The 22,481-nt window shown below is 35.8% G+C and overlaps 1 protein-coding gene across 3 annotated transcripts in view; it reads left to right on the top strand.

Annotated features, from left to right (window-relative positions):
* The first annotated feature begins 420 nt into the window (after window positions 1-420).
* The window catches only part of USP14 (ubiquitin specific peptidase 14), a 47,531-nt gene continuing 25,470 nt past the window's right edge, over window positions 421-22,481 (top strand). The window contains exons 1-5 of one of the 3 annotated variants that reach the window (XM_059409309.1): window positions 421-558; window positions 3,925-4,070; window positions 6,530-6,562; window positions 18,311-18,415; window positions 19,227-19,330. In XM_059409309.1, coding sequence (XP_059265292.1) covers window positions 3,987-4,070; window positions 6,530-6,562; window positions 18,311-18,415; window positions 19,227-19,330 — 326 coding nt within the window. In that variant the 5' untranslated portion in view covers window positions 421-558; window positions 3,925-3,986. Of the gene's footprint in view, window positions 559-3,908; window positions 4,071-6,529; window positions 6,563-18,310; window positions 18,416-19,226; window positions 19,331-22,481 lie in introns of those variants that run through there. The other 2 variants (XM_059409308.1, XM_059409310.1) reach the window with 2 other exon arrangements.

Raw genomic sequence — 22,481 nt, 5'->3', positions numbered from 1 at the left:
CTGGCGCCGGGGCCGCGTGCCCGCGCCTGCCCGCCGCCGCGCGCGGCTCCGCTCCCACCTCCCTCAGCTCTCCACCCTGCAGGCCCCGCCTCGCCGGTTCTACGCGCCGGGGCTTCTCCTGCAGTCGCCCTGTGGTTCCGCGGCGGGCAAACTGCGTGTTGCTGCGTCATCGCCAGTGGCCGGTTTGAATGAGACTCTCGTCGCACCCGTGCTGCCGCCACTACCGCGCCTCTGCCTTGGCCGCCGCTACAGCTACATCGCGTTCCTCTCCCTTCGTTGCCCTTGCCAGGCCCAGCCTTCCTGCACCGCCGCCGCCTCTTCCGCCGCCATGCCGCTTTATTCCGGTGAGCTCCTTCCTCGCCCTGCACTTCCGTCCTGCGCTAGGCCTCTGAGTAGGCCGGGCCTGCGGGGCCAGCACCCGGCTGAGCATGGGGCTGGGGAGGGGACGGTCAGGCATTGGCTGGGGCTACTGCGGCGGGCGACGACCGTGGCCCCTTCCTCTCCATCTGCTGTTGCCGAGCTCTGCAACCTGAGGGATCGCTGTCCCCTCCGGCCCGAGTGGGTGGGAGTGGGGATGGGGAGCGCGAGTCAGCTTCTGGGAGTGGTGACTCTGCAGAATAGTTTTTCTGTCATGTCCTAGGGAGCCAGGAGAGGGGAGGGTGTGTCCCGAGGCCCCCGGGACCAGGCTAGAGGTGTAGTGGGATTTGCTTGGACTCGTCAGTGGTAGCTGCGGAAGGAGAGGGTCGGGAGGGGGAAGCCTGGGGAAAGGGACTTCGGATGGACGGTTAGCTTTCAGGGTGCTTCGGGTTTCCCTTAACAGCTTCCGATAGCTTCCCCTTTGCTGCTTTTGGCTCAAACACCCCTTTTGTACCAATTTCAGTTTTATCCCGAGGTAGATTGTGAACTTACTGTTTTCATCAAACGTTCTATTGGGTTTCTACGTCTGAAGAATGATGTTAAGCTTTGAGACTTAGATGAACACAAATACCCGCAGGCGTCATTTCCTTTTAAGTGGCATTTGGCTTTTTTTTTTTTTTTTTAAATTTTGCTTGAGGCAGGCCAAGGTATTAGCCAGGGATCACATTTTCAGTTAGTTAATGGACCTTGCTGTTCTTAGTCTTTTTCAAAATGGCACCTAAAACGTATGTGGTGACTTCGGTTCGCAGTCAATGTGTAATTCATTGGCCATTCCTAACTCCATCATAATTTCTTTATTGAAGATTCAGCATTTCCAAAGAATGATATGAATCAAAGGAACAATGTTTAATTTCGATGTGGATTCTTGGTGTTCTAGAATCTTAAACCCAGCGCTTTAATGATTGCTCAACCTCTTTCTAAAGCCAAGATTAACAGCAGAATGGTACTTGAAATATTCTATTTATGCAATGTAGAATTGAGGGGTTATTAATTAAGTGATGGCGATAAATACCAGTGTATGCTAATACTTAAACACACTGGTAGACTCATACAACACCAGCAGCCTCTCTTTGTTCCCCTCAAGAAATACTTGTATTCACCAAACCCTGTATCTTAACATTAAGTTCTGTCTTAATACATTTTAACCATATCCTTCCCTTATTTCCAAAATGAGAGAATTGAAGTAGGTTTCTAAGGTTTCTTCTTTGACCTCTCCATATTGAGAATTTATATTTTTCAGGTTCTGCCAAAAAAACCTTATATTAAAATAAGAATATTTTAAGTACTATTTCATAAGTGTTAGTAGAAAATTAAATAGATTCATATATGGTTAAGGATAAGTACTGTTAAAATTAATGGACACCTGTATACCTGGCACAAAGCTAGTACTTTTATACATGTTGCTTTGTTTTAACCTTCAGCATAACCTGTGACACCAGTATAATTCTCTTTGATGGATAAACAAAAAGTTTAAGTAACTTGCTCATGGTGACACAGCTAAATTAATTTCAGATAGGTTCCTCCTCATTATTTCTAATACTGTTTTAGTTTAATCTTTTGCTTGTACATTGTTCTCTGTTCCTAGTTTATTTCAAAATTACAGTTGTGTCCTCTTCAAACCCATTTTTGCCAGCTGCTGCTAGAACATTCTGATGTTCAAACCAGACTAAAGTGGCGTTTATGAAAACCTTTCACAGATACTGCATTTCTCTAACATAAAACCCAAAGCCTGTATGTTTTAGCATGACATGTTATCTTTTGTGACTTTCTCCTTGGTCAGCTTCCAGTTTCAGTTTCCTCCCCCCTCTCTCAGGGAATTACTTAAATCTCAGAGCACAAAATGCAGTTTTATGCTTTTGATGTTTTTCTTATCTTTTCCAGGAATGCTTATCTTTAGGCTAACACTTAATTTTTTCTTTGAGACTCAACTCAGAGAGAAGTTACAACTTCCTCCAGGCAGTCTTTCACTCATGAAGCATTCCTTTGTGATCCTCTAACATTTATAATATTTATATTTATATTTATATTATATTATTAATTATTTTTACCTTTTCTCCCCCTTTTCTCTCTTTTATTAGATTCTAAGTTCATAAAATCTTCCTAGAGCTTGTTCTGGGGCTTATTGAATGAATGTTAAACACATTAATTGAACTAGTGAAGGAGTTGGGATTTGGAGTAAGGATTAGTTTTTCATATTTTGGTTTTATTGGAAAAACAGACAACTCTTGTGAGATTCTTATTTGAGTAGGTATGAAGTTTTCAGTGGCAAGCTATGTATATTGTGTTTACTTACTTTTATGTTATTTCAAAAGTTAGGTATTTCATGAGGCCAATAGACTTTTTTTATTATATGGTAAAATATATGTAACCAAAAATGTACTGCTTAAACCATTTTTAAGTGTACATTTTTGGCATTAAGTACATTCATATTGTTGTGTAACTGTCCTCACCATCCACCTTCAGAGCTTTTTCATGTACCTACACTGAAATTCTGTACCCATTGAACAATAACTCTCCATTTCCTCTTCCTTCCAGCCTCCTGGCAACCACTATCCTACTTTCTGTCTATGAATTTGACCACTATAGGTACCTCACATAAGGGAAATCATAATGTTTGACTTTTGGCATCTGGCTTACTTTGTTTAGCATAATGTCTCCAAGGTTCATCCATGTGATGTATAGTATGTATAAGAATTTCATTACTTTTTAAGGCTGAATAATATCCATTGTAGGTCTGTACCACATTTTGTTCATCTGTTTATCTGTTAATGAACACTTGGTTCACTCACATCTTTGAGTCTTTTGGGAATAATGCACTATGAACAGGGGTATACAGATAGCAGTTTGAGTCCCTGCTTCCTACTTTTGAGTATATACTTAGAAATGGAATTCCTGGATCATATGGTAAGTTTAATTTTTTGAGGAACGACCATACTTTTTTCTGCAGTGGCTGTACTGTTTTATATTCCCATCAGGAATGTTCAAGGGTTCTAGTTTTTCTACATTGTCACCAGCACATGATGTTTTCTTCTTTGTTGGCTTCTTTTTTTTAATAGCCATCTAAATGACTGAAGAAAGATTTCTGTATTTTTTTAATTTTGAAATTTCTGCATCTTTTGATTTTTGGATTTTTTTTTTTTAAAGATTTTATTTATTTATTTGACAGACAGAGATCTCAAGTAGGTGGAGAGGCAGGCAGAGAGAGAGAGGAGGAAGCAGGCTCCCCACTGAGCAGAGAGCCCGATGTGGGGCTCCATCCCAGGACCCTGGGATCATGACCTGAGCCGAAGGCAGAGGCTTTAACCCACTGAGCCACCCAGGTGCCCCTAATATTTGACCACCTCTTGCATAGGAACCACACCTTTCAATTCTCCTATGGAACCTTTCTTCTTTAAATTCAGAGTCTGCATTCCTACACCTGTTTTAAATATGCTTTATTTTATTTTATTTTTTAAAATATGCCTTATTTTTATAAATGAAAAAAATAAATTATGGTTTTGTTTGCAGTTACTGTGAAATGGGGAAAGGAGAAATTTGAAGGTGTAGAATTGAACACTGATGAACCTCCAATGGTGTTCAAGGCTCAGCTTTTTGCACTCACTGGTGTCCAGCCGGCCAGACAGAAAGTTATGGTGAAAGGAGGAACATTGAAGGTAAAATTTAGTCCAAATTTTCATTATATACAATATATAATTAGTGGAAACAAATACCAGAAAATGTAGCATTTGAGGTATATATATTTTTTAATTTGTTGAGAGTGTATAGTCTGTGAATTTAAAACTTTCTTATTCATGTTTGTGTAGAAAGGAACACTGTAGCCATTTCAAAGAACTATATTATAGAAGCATCATTAAAGTTTTTATTTTAAAATGCATTGTATCACTGAATACTCATAGGAGTCAGGGGAGTTGGGAATTTCCATTTATCTCTGTTGTTTGGATTTTTTTCCTGGTGAGGGTGTGTTAAAAATATTTTATTTTGTTTAGATTAATATAAAAATGTATACACCTTTAGTAGTTTTCTGTTATGGGGTGGAGAAAATTTTATCTCTTAAAAATATGGGACAATATGGTAGATTAAAAAAAAAAAAGACTACAGAAGGTATTTTTGTACATGCATTCAAATGTTGAAATTCAGAATAGTTCAACATCTTTACCAAAGCCTCGTTTCTGGAATAATGTAAAACTGTTAATTTTTTTGGCCTGTTTCATATTCTACTCATTGAAAAAGGGCTCTTATCACTTAGGGAGTAATTGCTATGTAAAACCTGTTTGGAGGTAGGAGAAAATATTTCTGTTAAAAGAGAGAGCAAACATAATTTTTCCTTTAGTTTCCTTGGGATGGTCATATTGACTACAGTTAGGAGTCTAAGCTTCCTGGTGTCATTGGTGATGGGCCACAAAAACATGCAAGTATTACTATTTGTAAAACTATGGAAGTATAGTTTTAAAAAGACAATACCCTCAAGAGTTAGGTGTGAAATGCCAAGAGCTATAGTTAACTTTAGAGATGTGGCTTGATTGCCCCTGTCAGGTGGGCAGTGAAATTGATGTTGGTGAAGAAAACATTGTTTCCCCTCCAAGTTGCATTATGAGCTTTTTAGTCATTAGTGGCTCCATAACTGAATTTGTGATGAGCTGTATACTGGTGGTGTGCTATGGAGAATTACAGAGAAATAGTAATTAAATGAAATTGACTACTAATAGTAATCACTTACAGAATAATTATTTTGTGCCAGGCTTTTATTTTCTTTAATTCTCAACTCTGTATATTGGAAAAATGAGAATAAATGTATTTTATAATTTAATAAATGAGAAAACTTAGCATCAGACAGATTTAAGTAACGTATAGCAGGTTACCAGAAGAGCATGTGATTTACAAGCCAAGCAAATATCGGTTCATTTTTTCAGCTTTGTGTGACCTCAGATAAGGGAACTGAGGGAGCATGTATATAGTTATCATTCCTTTTGATTAATAGAAATGGACCTTAAACTGAGAAGGATATTTAGGAAGTTACTGTTGCACTTTGAAGCATGAAAGAAAAAATTGGCACTACCAAAGGGAAGTATATTGGGTGCCTGGCATTTTGTCTGAAAAAGAAGTTATGTGGAAATGACGTTATTCTGTGAAGGTAAAGAGTTTAGCCGCAGTATGCGGTAGGCCAAGATGTCTGGGGGCAAATCATGGCATTAAAAAAATTGTTTTAATTGAGTATATTGAAGTGAAAATATTTAATTACTTCATAGATGTGAAATTTGGGACTTGAAAAAAACATTTGTGGACACAGCAGATGTCATGAAGGGTAGTTTGCTTCTGGTATTCCTGGTATAATTTTTAATACCACTTTAATTCTTAAGAATCTGCTTTGAAAAAAAAAAGAAAAAAAAAGAATCTCCTGCTTTAGACAGTAAATTATATAATCATTGTAATTATATTTAGACCTTATTTCATAAGTTACTCTTAATTCCTGTCACATAAGCTAATTACTAGTTTTGCTGGGTGCATACATATAACAAACATGGAGAAAAATTAGTATCTATCATCAAGGTTTAGTATAGTCAGGTTTATTGTTTAGATTGTGTCTTTGGTAGTTTAAGCAATTGTTTTTTTGAAATTATTAACAGATAATGTATTATTTGTTTCAGGGGTACAGGTCTGTGAATCTTCAGTCTTAACACAATTCACAGCACTCACCATAGCATATACCCTCCCCAGTGTCCATAACCGAGCCACCCTATCTTCCCCACTTTGCCACCCCCCAGCAACCCTCAGTTTGTTTCCTGAGATTGAGTCTCCTAAGGTTTGTCTCCCTCTTGGTCCCCTTTTATTTTCATTTTTTCTCCCCCCCCCCCACAAGCCCCCAGTGTAGTTAAAGCAATTATAAGACTTACTGACTGTAACACTGCATTTAAAACAAAATACTTTTGATTATAGTAATTTTAAGTAAAAATTACTTTTTTTAATAAGTAATTTTTTAAATAAAATTATTTTTTAAATAAGTAAAAATCTGCAAAAACATTCTATTTTGGAGTAGCTTAAAATTCATTGATTATTAGAATATGTTTAGATTATACAGGGGTGGTTAAATGTTTTTCATTTGTTTTTAAAACAGGATGATGATTGGGGAAACCTCAAAATAAAAAATGTAAGTATTATCCTAAGAGCATTTACTATAATTCAGTTTCTTAATTATTATATACAGATGTGTTGCAGATGCTTTTTTTCCATAGATGTATCCAGTGGAACACCAGCACTATTTATTGAAAATACTTTTTCCGATTGACTTGTCTTGGGAGAATCCATGGCAGATTTACTTTTGGATTCCTCTTTCATTGATATATTTCATTTATATTGATATATCCTCTTTCATGCTAGTACACATATGTCTTAGTGATTAAAGCTTTTAATAAGTCTTGAAATGAGATAGCATAAGTTCTCCAACTTCTGCAAGAATATTTTAGCTTTGCATTTCCTTTTGATTTTAGAATAAGTGTCAGTTTTTACAAATGGACTCTTGGAATTTTAAGATCGTATTGGTTCTTTGTTCAGTTTGGGGAAAATGGCCATCTTAACAGTATTTAGTATAGAATCCTTAAAATGATGTACTCTGTTTAGGTCTTTATATTCTCCTAAACTGAGTTTGTAGCTTCTTAGTGTAGGATCTTCATGGTTTTTGTTAGATTCTTTGGACTTAAGGTTTCGTGGCTGTTAAATGATATTTAAAAAAAATTTTGTTTTCCAGTGTTCATGGGTAGGTTATAAAAATGTAGTTTATTTTCATCCTGTGACCTTGCTAAATTCACTTAATAGTTTCATTAGTTATTTTCTGGATTCCACTGGGTTTTTTTTTTATGTACAGGAGCATGTTATCTGCAGATAGAGGTATTTTTACTTCTTCCTTTCCAATCTTTATGACTTTCATTTCTTATTATTGCCTTATTTCCTAGGCTAGGACTTCTTATAATACAATGTTGAATAGAAAGTGGTGAGAATGGTCATCTTTGTCTTATCCTAACTTGTTCACTAGGACTTTTAAAATTACGAATGGCTGTCGAATTTTGTTAAGTTTTAAAAAAGATCATACGATTTTCCTACTTTATTCTGATAGTCTGGTTAATCTCATTGATTTTTTATTCTTTTTTTTTCTTTTTTAAAGATTGTAGTTATTTATTTAACAGGCAGAGAGGCAGGCAGAGAGAGGGGAAGGGAAACAGGCTCTCTGCTGAGCAGAGAGCCGGATGCGGGGCTCCATCCCAGGACTCTGGGATCATGACCTCAGCCGAAGGCAGAGACTTTAACCCACTGAGCCACTTGGGTACCCCCATTTTTAATTTTTTTAAGTTTGTTTATTTATTTATGTATTTGAGAGACAGCGAGAGAGTGCATGAACGAGAGGGAGAAGCAGACTCCCTACCTAGCGGGGAGCCAGATGTAGGGCTCTATCCCAGGACCTGAGATCATGGCCTGAGCGGAAGGCAGACGCTTAACTGACTGAGCTACTCAGGCACCCCTCATTGATTTTTAATTGTTAAATATTGCATTCCTGGGATGTGCAACCCTCAAATTTTTTTTTTGCAGCCCTAATTGTCCTCTTAAAAATTATTATTTTTAAACCCCAAAGAGTTTCATATATATTAGTTTATATCTATTGGCATTTATCATATTAGAAATTAAAAACAAATTTTAAAAGTTTATTTAAACAACTTTCTAAAAAAATTTATTTATTTATTTATTTGACAGAGAGAGAGATCACAAGTAGGCAGAGAGGCAGTCAGAGAGAGAGAGAGAGGAGGAAGCAGGCTCCCTGCTGAGCAGAGAGCCCGATGTGGGACTCGATCCCAGGACCCTGAGATCATGAACGGAGCCGAAGGCAGTGGCTTAACCCACTGAGCCACCCAGGCGCCCTAAAAAGTTTATTACAAACCCATTATATGTTAATTTTGTATTTTAAAATGTTTCCCTAGAAATATTGGGAAAGGACTGGCAGTGCTCTATATTTTCGCAAATCTCTTGAAAATCTGTCTTAATAGAAGATAATCGAATTCTCATAGTTGCTTTTACATTCAGTCTGCTGAGATAAGTTGTTTTAGTTGAGGTATGTGTAATAAATCTGGCCTCACATAGTTTCAAAAAGGAGGTATCTTTTCTGATAAAATAGTGAACATTCATCTTTCATAGTATACCCAGACTCAACATGTAATAGCTAATTATTGGTTAGTTTGTGGTAGAAACCACATCAGTGACTTTTTGTGCATAGAAATCTACTTGGCTATAATTCAAAAGGTGCCAAGTATATAGTGATATAAAATTCAAATTTTCACTCGAAAGCTCTGATTTTGTCATTGGCAACTTTATGTAGTCATTTATTTTTCCTAAAGCAGCAAGCTCACTTCATTTATTTGAGAAATATTGGCTAAATACTTGAGTATAAAAACCCATAATTTGTAGTTTTAAGTAAAATGATACTGAAAAAGTAACAAGTCTATTTGCAACTCATACATTTAACATAAGCTATCCTGAAGAAAATGATCATGTTTTTGATATCAGATGTCTTATTTCTATTGATTATTTTCATATGTGTGTATGTATGTAATTTATTTAGAGAAGGAGTGGGTAGGGGCCGAAAAAGAGAAAGAGAATCTTAAGCAGGCTCTATGCCTAGCAAGAGCCTGACAGGTCTCCATCTCACAACTTTGACATTGTGACCTTAGCCAAAATTGAGTTGGACATCAAGCATTGGATGCTTAACCAACAGAGCTACCCAGGTGCCCCATATATCTTTTATTTTTAAGATTTTATTTATTTGACAGAGAGAGCATAAGTAGGCAGAGCAGCAGGCAGAGGCAGAGGGAGAGGGAGAAGCAGGTTTCTGTGACTGAGCAGGGAGCCTAATGCGGGGCTCAATCCCAGGACCCTGGGATCATGACCTGAGCAGAAGACAGATGCTTAACCAACTAAGCCACCCAGGTGCCCCTCCTCTGATATATTTTTAATAGATTTATTTTGCAGAACAGTTTTAGGTTCACAGCAAAGACTGAGTGGAAGAAACAGAGCTTTCCCATATATCCTCTTCCCCACACAGGCAGAAGCCTCCTCCATTACCAACATCTCCTATCAGGATGGCGCATTTGTTATAATTTTTTTTTTTTTTTTTTAAGATTTTATTTGTCAGAGAGAGAGAGAGTGCAGGCACGTGTGTGAGCACACAAGCAGGGGGCACAGCAGGCAGAGGGAGAAGCAGGCTCCCTGCTGAGCAAGGAGCCCCATGTGGGACTTGATCCTGGGTTCCTGCTTCATGACCTGACCTAAAGGCAACTTAACCAACTGAGCCCCCCCAGGCATCCCACATTTGTTACAATTGATGAACTTATATTGACACCTCATTGTTGCCCAAAGTCCAGGCTTTACGTGAGGATTTACTGTTGGTGTTATACATTCTGTGAGTTTGGACAAATGTATAATGACATGTATTCACCATTATAGTGTCATACAGAGTAGTTTTATTGTCCCCCAAATTCTGTGTGCTCTGCCTTTTCATCCCTTCAACCCCCTGACAACGATTGATATTTTTACTGTCTCCATTGTTTTGCCTTTTTCCAGAGTGTCATGTATTGGGAATCCTACAAGATGTGACCTTTCTTTCACTTAGTAATATGTATTTAAATTTCCTCCATGTCTCTTCATGGCTTATATAGTATAGTTCTTTTTAGTGCTGAATATAGTCCATTTTATGGATGTACCAGAGTTTTATTCACCTGCTGAAGGAGATCTTGGTTGCCAGGAAAATAAGTCTTTTTTGAATGGGAAATTCCCATTTCATAACACAGAATATCACAAAGAAATGTATTCAAAGGTCAAGATTTAATAAAATCAATAATCATTTTTACCAATTTATTTTATATCATTACTTTGATATGTGCTAAACTGTTAAAAATTTTTAGCCTCAAGTGATTTACCACCAGTAGTGCAGATGTCAGCACTGAAAAAGGGACAGTAACGTTGTAGTATTATGAAAATAGTTTTGACCTTGCTGGCTCTGTAAAAGAATCTCAGAGACCAGTAGGGGTTCACAAACACTTTGAGAACTGGGACAAACCCACTGAGTCATGATTTATTTATCTCCTTTATACATTGCTGGATTTAATTTTCTCATTTAAAAAATAAAGATATTTGTATATATGTTCATGAGAGGTATTAATATTTTTATTTGGGAATGTATTGCCCTTTCTTTTCTAAATGAGTTTGTGTAAGATTGGCATTTCTGTAAATACTTGAAATAATTTACTAGTGAATTTTATCTGGACCTGGATTTTCTTTAAGAATTTGATTGATATTTAACTTCTTTAATAGATAAAGGGTATTTAGATTTTCTGTTTTTTATGCCAGTTTTGGTGAATTTTCTCTTTGAGAAAATTTGTTTAAATATATTGAATTTATTGGCATGAAGTTGTTCATAATATCCAGACTGTTCATTAATTATTCTTTTATATCTGTTATCTTTATTTCCCATACCTTCCCATACCTGATAAGTCTTTGGTGTTTTGTTTTTGGTCAGTGTTGCTAAGGATTTATCAATTACTCTTTTCAGTTGTTTACTTTGTTTACTTCATATATTATCCATTTTCCACTTTATTGATATTTACTCTACGTTATTTTCTTTTCTACATTTGGTTTAAATTGCTTCATTTTCTTTTTAAAGTGTGTGCTTAAATCATTGATTTTTTTTTTAATACCTTCTTTCCTTATGTAGACACTTAAAATTATTATTTTCTGTTTAATCACTTGTAGTTGTAGCCACAACTTTTGATGTGCTCTGTTTTTATTATGCAGTTAAATATTTTCTTATGTTGTGGGTGTTTTTTTGATTTAGTTTTTTGCTCTTTTACCTATACATTATTTAGAATTATGTTGTTTCATCTCCAATTATTTGGGCCTTTTTCTAATACATTTCTGTTACATATTTCTCATTTGGTTCTGTGTAGTCCCAGAACATACCAATGTTATTTTGGTCATCTGAGTTTATTGCTCATTTTTAATGGACTGTATATAGCCCAGAAAGCCTAAAATGTTTATTATGTGGTCCTTAATAGGAAAAGTTTGCTGACTCTTGGTATAAGGGTACTAAGATGATGACTTTGAGCCACTCCTCTAGGATTTATATTACATATCTTTAATCATCCTCTGCCTTAAATAACAAATGACTTCAGGTATAGTATAAGATTCTTAAAATAGTATGCTTCCATTTCCCTGGTCCTTGGTGCTATTGTTGTCATACAGTTTACTTCCACATGTTAGAAATCTTATACTTCATTCCTATTTTTGCCTTAAATAGTCATTTATTATTTAAAGAGAGTAAAAATGTTTAAAACTCATTTACCATTTTTGGCATTCTTCCTTTGGATCCAAATATAGATTTCCATCAGATACCATTTTCTTCTGCTTCAAGAACTTACACGTTTCTTACAGAGCATGTCTATGAATTTTCTCTACTTTTGTTTTTCTGAAAAGCTCTTTATTTCACCTTTATTTTTGAAAGACCTATTTGATAGGTATAGATTTCAAGATTAACACTTTTTCTTTGAATACATGAAAAATGTCTTCTGATCTGCATAGTTTTCATTCTTAATTCCTTTACATATAGTATGTCTTGTTCCTCCTGATGCTTTTTAGATTGCTTTTTAACAATTTAATTACATGTCTTGGAGAGGTTTGCTTATATTTATTCTGTTTGAGTTTCTTGGATTTGTGAGTTTATAGTTTTTATTAAATTTGGAAAATTTTATCTATTTAAGGTTGTTTTCTGTGTGCCCTTCTCTCTCCTCTTTTTTGAGACTACAATTCCATATATTGGGTAGTTTTGTCATTGTAAAATTTTGGTCCCTTTTATGTGTGTGTGTGTGCACGCATGTTCATCTGTTTTTTTTTTTTTTTTTTTTTAAATATATATATATATTTTTAAAGATTTTATTTATTTATTTGACAGAGAGAGATCACAAGTAGGCAGAGAGGCAGGCAGAGAGAGAGAGGAGGAAGCAGGCTCCCTGCTGAGCAGAGAGCCCGATGCGGGACTCGATCCCAGGACCCTGAGATCATGACCTGAGCCGAAGGCAGCGGCTTAACCCACTGAGCCACCCAGGCGCCCCGCATGTTCATCTGTTAATGGATATTTTTGTTTCTACTTTTTGACTGTTATGAACAGAACTGCTGGGAACCTTCATTTTTGTAGATGCACATTTTCCTTTTCCTTGAATAAATAACCTGTGAGTGAAATTGCTGTGTCTTATGGTTAAGAATGTGTTTAACTTTGTAAGAAACTGCCAAATACTTTCTAAAGTGATGGTTATACCATTCTACATTCTTATGAATGGTATTTGATAGATCCAGTTGTTCTGCCATCACAGCATTTGACTGTTGTCAGTCATTTTTGTTTTAGTCATTCTGGTGGGTGTGTAGTGATACTTCCTTATGGTTTTAGTTTACATTTATATGATGACTGATGGTATTGAATGCTTTAACCTTATTGGCACCTTTTATATCTTTTTGTGAAACGTCTGTTCAGATCTTTATGTATTTTTAAATGGGTTATTTTCTTACTTGCATATAAAGAATACCTACTGGGATCAAGTCTTTTGTGAGATATATCTGCTGTGATACTTTCTTTCAGTTTTTGATTTTTTTGTCTTTTTAAAAATGTTTTTTTGAGTAGAAATTTTAAATTTTGTTCAAGTATCACTTATCAGGTTTCTTTCTTTTATGGTTTTGACTGTTTGTATCCCATCTAAGAAATCTTTGCCTGTGTCAAGGTCACAAGAGACTTCGGTTTTCTGAAACTTTTACAAGTTTTATCTTTTATACTTAGGTATATCATCTGTTTTGAGCAGACTCTTGTGTTTGTTGTTAAGCAGTGGTTAAGGTTTATTGTTTTCATATGAGTGTTCAGTTGTATGAGCACATCTAAGTCTGTTTCTGGATTTTGTTCTGTTGATTTGTATATGTACCTTTACACCAGTACCCACTCCCCACCGTCTTGATTATTCAAGACTTGAAATCAAGCAGTAGAAGTCCAGATTGTTGTTCTTTTCCAACACTTACTGGCTATTCTAAAGTCTTTGCATGTCCTTTGGACATTTGAGATTCAGTTCATTTTCTACAAGAGTCTTCTGGGATTTTGATTGGAATTACATTGATACTATATATCAAACTGGGATGTCTTTAAAAAAAATTTTTTTTTTAATTTATTTATTTGACAGAGATCACAGGTAGGCACAGAGGCAGGCAGAGAGAGAGAGGAAGGGAAGCAGGCTCCCCGCTGAGCAGAGAGCCCAATATGGGGCTCGATCCCAGGACCCTGGGATCATGACCTGAGCCAAAGGCAGAGGCTTTAACCCACTGAGCCACCAAGGTGCCCCTTTAAAAAAATTTTTTTAAACATTTTTCTATTTTGAGAGAGAACTTGTATGCATGAGTGGCGGGGGAGGAGCAGTGGCATTGGGAGAGGGGAAGAGAATCTTAAGCAGGCTTCATGCCCAGCATGGAGCCCCATGTCGGGCTTGATCTCACAACCCTGAGATAGTGACCTGAGCCCAAATCAAGAGTCGGATGCTTAACTGACAGAGAGCCAGCTAGGGACCCCCAAATTAGGACATCTTGAATCTCCTGAAAAAAATTTCCCACAACAATGTTTTATATATATTTTTTCTTTTGTTTTAAAGATTTTATGTATTGAGAACAGAAGTATGTGCTTGAGTGGGGGGCAGAGGAGAGAGAAGCAGACTCCCTGCCAAGCAGACTCCCTGCCCGATGCAGGGCTTGATCCCAGGACCCTGGGATCATGACCTGAGCCAAAGGCAGACATTTCACGTACTGAACCACCCAGGGGCCCTATTTTTTTTTTTCTTTTCTTTTTTTAAAGATCTTTTTATTTGAGAGAGAGAGTATGTATACACATGCATGTGCATCAGGGGAGGGGCAAAGGGAGAAAATCTTCAAGCAGACTCCTTGCTGAGCATGGAGCCCAACAAGGGGCTTGATCTCACAACCCGTGAGCTAATGACCTGAGCTGAAACTAAGAATTGGATGCTTAATTAGCCGAGCCACTCAGGCACCATTTTATTTTCAGTACAGGATCGTACTTTTTTTAAATGTCCTAAAGTATTTCATGGTATTTGATGCTATCATAAATGGCATTTTTCAAATCTCATTTTCCAGTTATTTATTGCTAACATATACAAATAGAATTAATTATTGTATATTGATCTTGTATCCTGTGATTTTGTTGATTTTTACATATTAGTGTTTAGGATTATGTAGGTAGGATACAATCATCTTGAAATAAGAATGGTTTTATTTTTTCCTTTTTAATCTGCATGCCTTTTATTTCTTTTTTTTTCCCCTTGCTTTACACCGGTTAGGATGTTCAGCACAATGTTGAGTAGAAGTGGTTGACATTGTACACATCATTGTTTTTTTTCCTGATCCTGGGAGAAAAATCTCCAGTTTTTGTTGGAGTTGTTTTATAGATGTTCATCATTAGTTTGAGGAAGTTCTCTATTTGTAATTCGCTGAGAATTTTTGTTCATGAATGGGAGTTGAATTTTTCAAATACTTTTTCCATATCTATTGCAAGTATCATTTTTTTTTCCTTTAATCTGTTAATGTGGTGAAATAAATACATCGACTCTTAAATAGTAAACCAACCTTTCATTCTTGGGCTAAACCCCACTTAGTCATTATGTATTTTCCTTTTTATATATTGCTGGATTCTATTTGGTAGTATTTTGTAAAGGATTTTTGTGTTTCTAGTTGTGAGAATTACTGGTTTATAGTTTTCTTGATTTGTCTTTGTCTGCTTTTGCTGTCAGTGTAATCCTGGCCATATAAAATGGGTTAGGAGGCATCCCCACCTCTTCTGTTTTCTGAAAGAGATTTTCTTTAAATGGTTCATAGAATTTTCCATTGAAGCTTAGAGCTTTCTTTGTGGGAAGACTTTCAGTTAGGAATCTAATGTATTTAATAAATGTAGGACTCTGATGTTATGTTTTCTTTGACATCTGTTATAATAATAGTTAACATCTTTTAAGGAATTGGCCCATTTAATTTACAGCTTAAATTGTCATTCTAGAGTCTCTAGTGATGTTTTCTCTCTCTCTTTTTTTTCCTGGTATTGGCAAATTGTGGTTTCTCTTTAACTTTCTTCATTATCTACCCAGAGATTTGTCAATTTCATGGATTTACCACCCCCCCAAGAGAATCAACTTTTGTTTATTTATTATTTTATTGATTTCACCTCTTTGCTTTATTTCCTTCTTATACTTTGTATACTTTTTCTAGCTTCTTACAGTAGAAGCTTAATTTGTTTTAAGCCCTTTTGTTTACTGTTTATATCTTTTGTCCAGTTTTCTGTTGTTTGCTTTACTGTTTTTTTTTTTTTTTTTTTAATGTGCTTCTATATAGTGTAACCTTTTTACCCTTTTTCCTTTTAAATTTTGACTGGTAATGTTTTATAGAAGTTTTCAAGAGCTATGTAGTAACATTAGTCCTTTCATCTTTTATGTCACTTTTAGAAAATATTCCAGCAAAGCAAGGTTTTTTAAATCCACTTACATGTTTTCGTAATTATTTGTTTTATTTATTTATTTATTTTAAAAGATTTATGCATTTTAAAGAGAAAGAGCGTGAGCGTGTGCGTGCAGGTTGGGGGAAGGGCTGAGGGAGGGAATCTTCAAGCAGACTCCTGGCTGAGTGTGGAGCCCATCGTTGGCGGGGCTTAATACTCTCTACCCATGAGATCATGACCTGAGCTGAAACCAAGTGTCGGACGCTTAACCCACTGACCCACCCAGGCACCCTTTGTTTTATTTCTTAAGTCTTTTAATTCATTTTGGGTATGGCATACCGTGAGGTGGAGAACTGATGATATTTTTTTCTAAATTATCCAGTTTTCCTCAACATTCTTCATTTTGTAATCTATTTTCTTCTTAAATGGCATTGTTTTAATCTTTATGGTTTAAAAATTTCTTAGCTGTTATTATGGGTATAAACTTGGTATATGAAATCATTTTGTAAAGTTTCAAAAAAATTAAATTCATGTAACAATTTAGAATCACATCTTTACAGTAATTTTTCCTGTCTAGAAACTGTTAATGACTTTCAATTTATTGTTTAGGTATATTTTATATTCCTAAGTAAAGCTTTATAGTTTTCTTCTTAAAATATTACAGGTATATTCTTACGTTTACTGTTATTTACTGATATTCTTTCTCTTCTTTTTTTTTTTTTTTTTTTTTTTTTTTGGTAAGATTTTATTTATTTGACAGAGAGAGACATAGCGAGAGTGAGCACACAAGCAGGGGGAGTGGGTGAGGGAGAAGCAGGTTTCCCACTCTGTAGGGAGCCTGATGGGAGATTCGATCCCAGGACTCTGGCATCATGACCTGGGCTGAAGGCAGATGTGTAATGACTGAGCCACCCAGGCACCCCATTTTCTTTATTTTATATCACGTTTATAACAGACTATTTGCTAGTACATCCTTTAAATATTTGGTTTTCCTGAGGGTAGTCTTTGGAAAAAGATTTTTTAGTGATAGTTTAGTATTCCTTCTGCTATCACAGAAAGTTTAAGTTAAAATAATGGGTGGTAGAATGAAGGTTATTGGATTCAAATAGGTGCTCTCAGGACTGAGTTTGTTATCCTTATTAATTTTCTTTAAAAAAAATTTTTTAAGGTTTTATTTTTAAGTAATCTCTGCTCCCAACATGGGGCTCAGACTTAGAACCCTGAGATCAAGAGTCACATGCTCTACTGACTAAGCCAGCCAGGTCCCCAAACTTTTTAACTTTCTAATTTAATCCTCATGTGGAAATTTGTATCTTCTCTTACTGTCTTTTTTTCTTCTTAAACCTCCATTTTTGGCTCTTTTTAAAAAAATTTTTTAAACCTCCTTACTCTTTTCTTTGTCTTATGTGTTTGTATCTTCCATAGTAAGATTTTTTAACATTTTCGGATTTCTTCATTGTTTTCTGTTGTATGGAATGTTACATATGTGTTGAATGTAAATATTCCCTTATATAATATATATCCTATATATAATGTATATTCCCTTATATATATCCTATAATGTTAATGTAGAATTATAAAATTGGGTATTTTGAACTAATTAATGTGTTTGGTGTAATGTTTTCCAATAATGGAGGGTTTGGTGCTCTCAAAATAATTCCATTCAATTATAAGTAATTGTTACATTTGTACAATAGACATTCACAAAAAGAATGCTAACTGCACTTTGTTATGGGGAGAAATGATTCCACTAAATGTTAATAATCATTTCGAGAATTCCCTCCCCTCCAGTATTTTAAACAATCTCAACTGTTTTTATGACACTATTTATTTTCCCCTAGCTTCATTGAAGTGTAATTTATATGGACTAAAATTCACCTATTTTTAGTGTGCAGTTTGAATTTGGGTAGTTCTATACAGTCATGTAACTACCACAACAATCAAGATAGAGAAGTTTTATCATTCTGAAAAGTTTCCTTGTGCCCTTTTGGATATAAGCAGGGGACCTTTGGCTTGAAGCAGCCACCTCAGTACTTTTTTTTTTTTTTTAAACTGTTGCTGATTTTTAGTATTGACAAGAGTTGTGTGCCTTCACCACAATCTAATTTTAGAACATTTCCATCACCCCAGAAAGAAATAGGTGTCTGTTTAAAGTCACTCCCTCTTCCCACCTTTAGCCTTAGTAATTGCTAGTCTGCCTTGTGTCTGTAGATTTACCTTTTCTGGCAAATACAAGCATACAATATGTTTTATTTTTCTGTGTCTGGCTTCTTTCATTGGACATAAGCATTATCAACGTCTGAGCATTTTTATGAAATGAAATTTTTTTTAAAACAGGGTATGACTCTACTAATGATGGGGTCAGCAGATGCTCTTCCTGAGGAACCCTCAGCTAAAACTGTCTTTGTAGAAGACATGACAGAAGAACAGTTAGCATCTGCGGTAAGATATAACCACGTTTTGTATAAAAATGATTGCTACAGGTACTAAGATGCCTTTCACAAAGTAGCATCTATACGTTTTAAAGGTTTGGGACGCCTGGGTAGCTCAGTCGGTTAAGCGTCTGACTCTTGATTTCAGCTCAGGTCATGATATCAGGGTTGTGGAATCAAGCCCTATAATGGGCTCCACCTCTAAGAAGAGTCTGCTTGAGATTCTCTCCCTCTTCCTTTGTCCCTTCCCCTGCTCAAGTGCCACACTGTCTCTCTAAAATAAATAAATCTTTAAAAAAAAATAAGTGTTTTGAAGATTTAATTGGTAATATCAAGATATATGTTCTTGTTTATTTTGAAGATCTTATTAGAGCACATGGGTGAGTTGTGTGGGGCAGGGGAGAGGGAGAGAAAATCTCCAGCAGTTTCCACAATGAACGTGGAGCTCCTGGGGCTCCCCAAGATGTATGTTTTTAAAACTAAAAGGTTTTATTTTTGAAATTGGCTTGAGGAGTCCTGATATAATTGGATAATTCAGTGCAAAGTCAATTAGTGTCTTTAATAAATAAGTGTTGGGCAGTGCTAACAGTACTATTATTTTATGGGAAAAAAGGCTTTCAATATTTTTAAGAAGGGAATTAAAACCATGTCAACATAATGCAAGTGAACATTTCTGTTAGGAGTATAAAACTTTTACTTATGGGTAAAGTTGGAATATAAATTGGTATGAGTTGGCAAATTACACTTCGAAGTGTGAACTTTAGTGATTTTATATATGCTCTGTCATTTTATAAAAATGTTTTAATCCATGTCCTTTTCAGATGGAATTACCATGTGGATTGACAAACCTTGGTAACACTTGCTACATGAATGCTACAGTTCAATGTATTCGTTCTGTGCCTGAACTCAAAGATGCCCTTAAAAGGTAAGACAGAAGATAAATGGGAGTCCTTTTGGTGGGGGGTAAGGGACACTCACATTTTGATGAGTAGTGTTTTGTGTATAAATGTGGGTATAATTTTTTAGCAACTTGACTGAGATACTCCTTTATTGTATAGTTCATCCCTTTATTTTATTTTTTTTTTAAGATTTTATTTATTTATTTGACAGAGAGAAATCACAAGTAGGCAGAGAGGCAGGCAGAGAGAGAGAGGAGGAAGCAGGCTCCCTGCTGAGCAGAGAGCCCGATGTGGGACTTGATCCCAGGACCCTGAGATCATGACCTGAGCCGAAGGCAGCGGCTTAACCACTGAGCCACCCAGGCGCCCCAATATAGTTCATCCCTTTAAAATATTCAGTTCAATGGTCTTTATTCAGCAGGTTGTACAACCATCACAACAGTCTAATTTTAGGATCTTTTCTTCCCCCCACCCACAAAGAAACCTTATATTCACAGGCAGTCACTCATTTTACCATTCTTACCTCCAGCTTTAGGCAACCATTTCCCTACTTTCTATCTTACAGATTTTCCTATTCTGGGCATTTCATATAAATGGAATCATACAATGGGTAACTTTTTGTGACTGGATTCTTTTACTTAGCATAATATTTTCTGGGTTTATTCATATTGTAGTATGTATCAGTACCTTATTCTTTTTTATGTCTGAATTAATAGCCCATTATTAATGAACATACTGCATTTTGTTGATCAGTTCATCTGTTAACATTTGATTTGTTTCTAGTTTGTAGCTCCTTTGAGTAATGCTACCATGAACATTCAAGGACAAGTTTTTGTGCAGACCAGTTTTTTTTCATTTCTTTTGGTTATGAGTGGCTTGCTTGACCACGTAGTAACTATGTTAAACAACATTTTGAGGAACTATCAAACCTGCTAGGCACCATTTTATCACCAATGTAAGGGAGTTCCAATTTCTCCACCTCCATGCCAATATTGTTATTGTATGTCTTTGATTATAGTCATCCTAAGGGTAAAATCGTCTCTCATTTGTAGTTGTCTTTTGCATTTACATCATGACTAGTGATGTTGAGCATCCTTTCATGTGCTTACTGGCATGCATATCTTTGGAGAGATGTCTGTTTAAATCCTTTGCCTGTGTTTTAAATGGTTCATCTTTTTGTTTTTCAGTTCTAAGTGTTCTTTATATATTCTGGATATAAGTCCTTTTTCACATAGATAATTTATAAATTTTTCATTTTGTGAGTTGTCTTCACTTTTTTTTTTTTAAAGACTTTATTTATTATTTATTTGACAGACAGAGATCACAAGTAGGCAGAGAGGCAGGTAGAGAGAGAGGAAGGGAAGCAGGCTCGCTGCTGAGCAGAGAACCCGATGCAGGGCTTGATCCCAGGACCCTGGGATCATGACCTGAGCCGAAGGCAGAGGCTTTAACCCACTGAGCCACCCAGGCGCCCCTTGTCTTCACTTTCTTGATGCTGTTTTGTAACACAAAAGTTTTTATTTTTGATTAATTTAATATTTGTGTTTTGTGTGTGTATATCTTACGGGTGAAACTATTGACTAATCCTAGGTCACAAATATTTACTTCTATTTTGTTAAGAGTTTTAAGCTCTTAAATTTAGGTCTCTGACCCATTTTTATTCTGATCCATTTTCAGTTAATTTTTATGTATAGTCGGGGGTTGGTAGTTGATATTCCATCCCATTCTTTTGCAAACTGATATCTAGTTTTTCAAGCACCACTTGTTGAAGACTACTCTTTTCCCTGTGGAATTGCGTTAGCACCTTTTAAAAATCATTTGATAATTTTTATACATCATAAGATGTATGTGATAAGATTTATTTCTGGACTCTCAGTTCTAGTTTAGAAATAAATACATTGATTTGTATTGATTTGTCCTAATGCTAGTGAGTAATGATTTTACAAAGAAGTAAAACTTTGTTTTATACCATATATAAAAGTAAAAAGAATAAACAATTATCCATGTTTTGAAAGCCTGTGAAAGTCTATAAATGAGAATCACTTCTCGGTGAGTCTAAATATGTAACTTAAAAATATAGAACTGAATTCTGACTAAATTTATTGCAACTGTCTTGATATATGCACTGTCACTTCTTAGTGTAAGTTAGAGTTGTAAACTGCAGTTTGGATTCTTAGCCAGCTTTGTGAATGTTGATTTTTTTTTTTTTTTTTTCTTAGTGGCTTGGGAAATGCTTTGATAGAACTGAGCAGTAGAGAGGAGAGAGAAGGATTATATAGAAACCTGAGAGTAACTGAAGGTTTTCTGAATTTCTCTAAAGTGAATAGTTGTCAAGTACTTAGGAAATTGCCTAGATTGTAGCTGATGTACTTATTAGTGTACAAGACACAGGACCTGTCTTCCAGGCACTTAACGGTCTTAATTGAGAAAGGCCTTCAAGTTTGGTACTGTTTCAGAACTACTTTGTAGGGAAATGTTAAAGTCAAAGTTATTTTTCCTCAGGGGTTTGTAGTTATTTCTCCACTATTTTCCTATGCGGCTAGTTACTGATAAAAGATCTAGTATCAGTTTTATTTCTTATTCTTTTCTGTTGATAACTTTTAGGGTTTTTCCTTTATTTTTGTTTTTCATGGTTTTCCAATAGGGTAGGTGTGGGATTTTCTTTTTTATCTTATTTAGTGCTGAGTGAGCACTTTTTCTTTTTCTTTTTTTTTAAAGATTTTATTTATTTATTTTAGAGAGGGAAAGAGAGAGAGAGTGCGAATGGATGGGCAGGAAAGGGGGGCAGAGAGAGAAGCAGACTCTTCACGGAGCAGGGAGGCCAATGTGGGACTCTGTCCCAGGACCCTGGGATTGTGATTTGACCCTGACACTTAACCGGCTGAGCTACCTAGGTTCCCTGAGTAAGCCCTTTCATTCTGAGGACTCTTGTCTTAAATTTTGGACATTCTTGATTCTTGTTGAGAGAAAGCTTCTCTATTTTATATAGTTTCCCTGATATTCTGAATAGTAGAATTTCTGGATCTATTTTTCACATTTCTTTTTTTTCCTTTGCACTTTTATTTTTTTATTTTTATGTGCTGTGTTCCAGAAGAGTGTGTCAGTTCGATTGTACATTTCACTGATTTGTGCATTAGCTTTGTTTCACAGCTTCTTATTTATCACAACCTTCTTTTC

This window comes from Mustela nigripes, chromosome 8, assembly GCF_022355385.1.
Source record: "Mustela nigripes isolate SB6536 chromosome 8, MUSNIG.SB6536, whole genome shotgun sequence".
In the NCBI taxonomy this organism is placed as follows: Eukaryota; Metazoa; Chordata; class Mammalia; order Carnivora; family Mustelidae; genus Mustela; species Mustela nigripes.
This window is presented reverse-complemented; position numbering and strand designations above follow the sequence as displayed.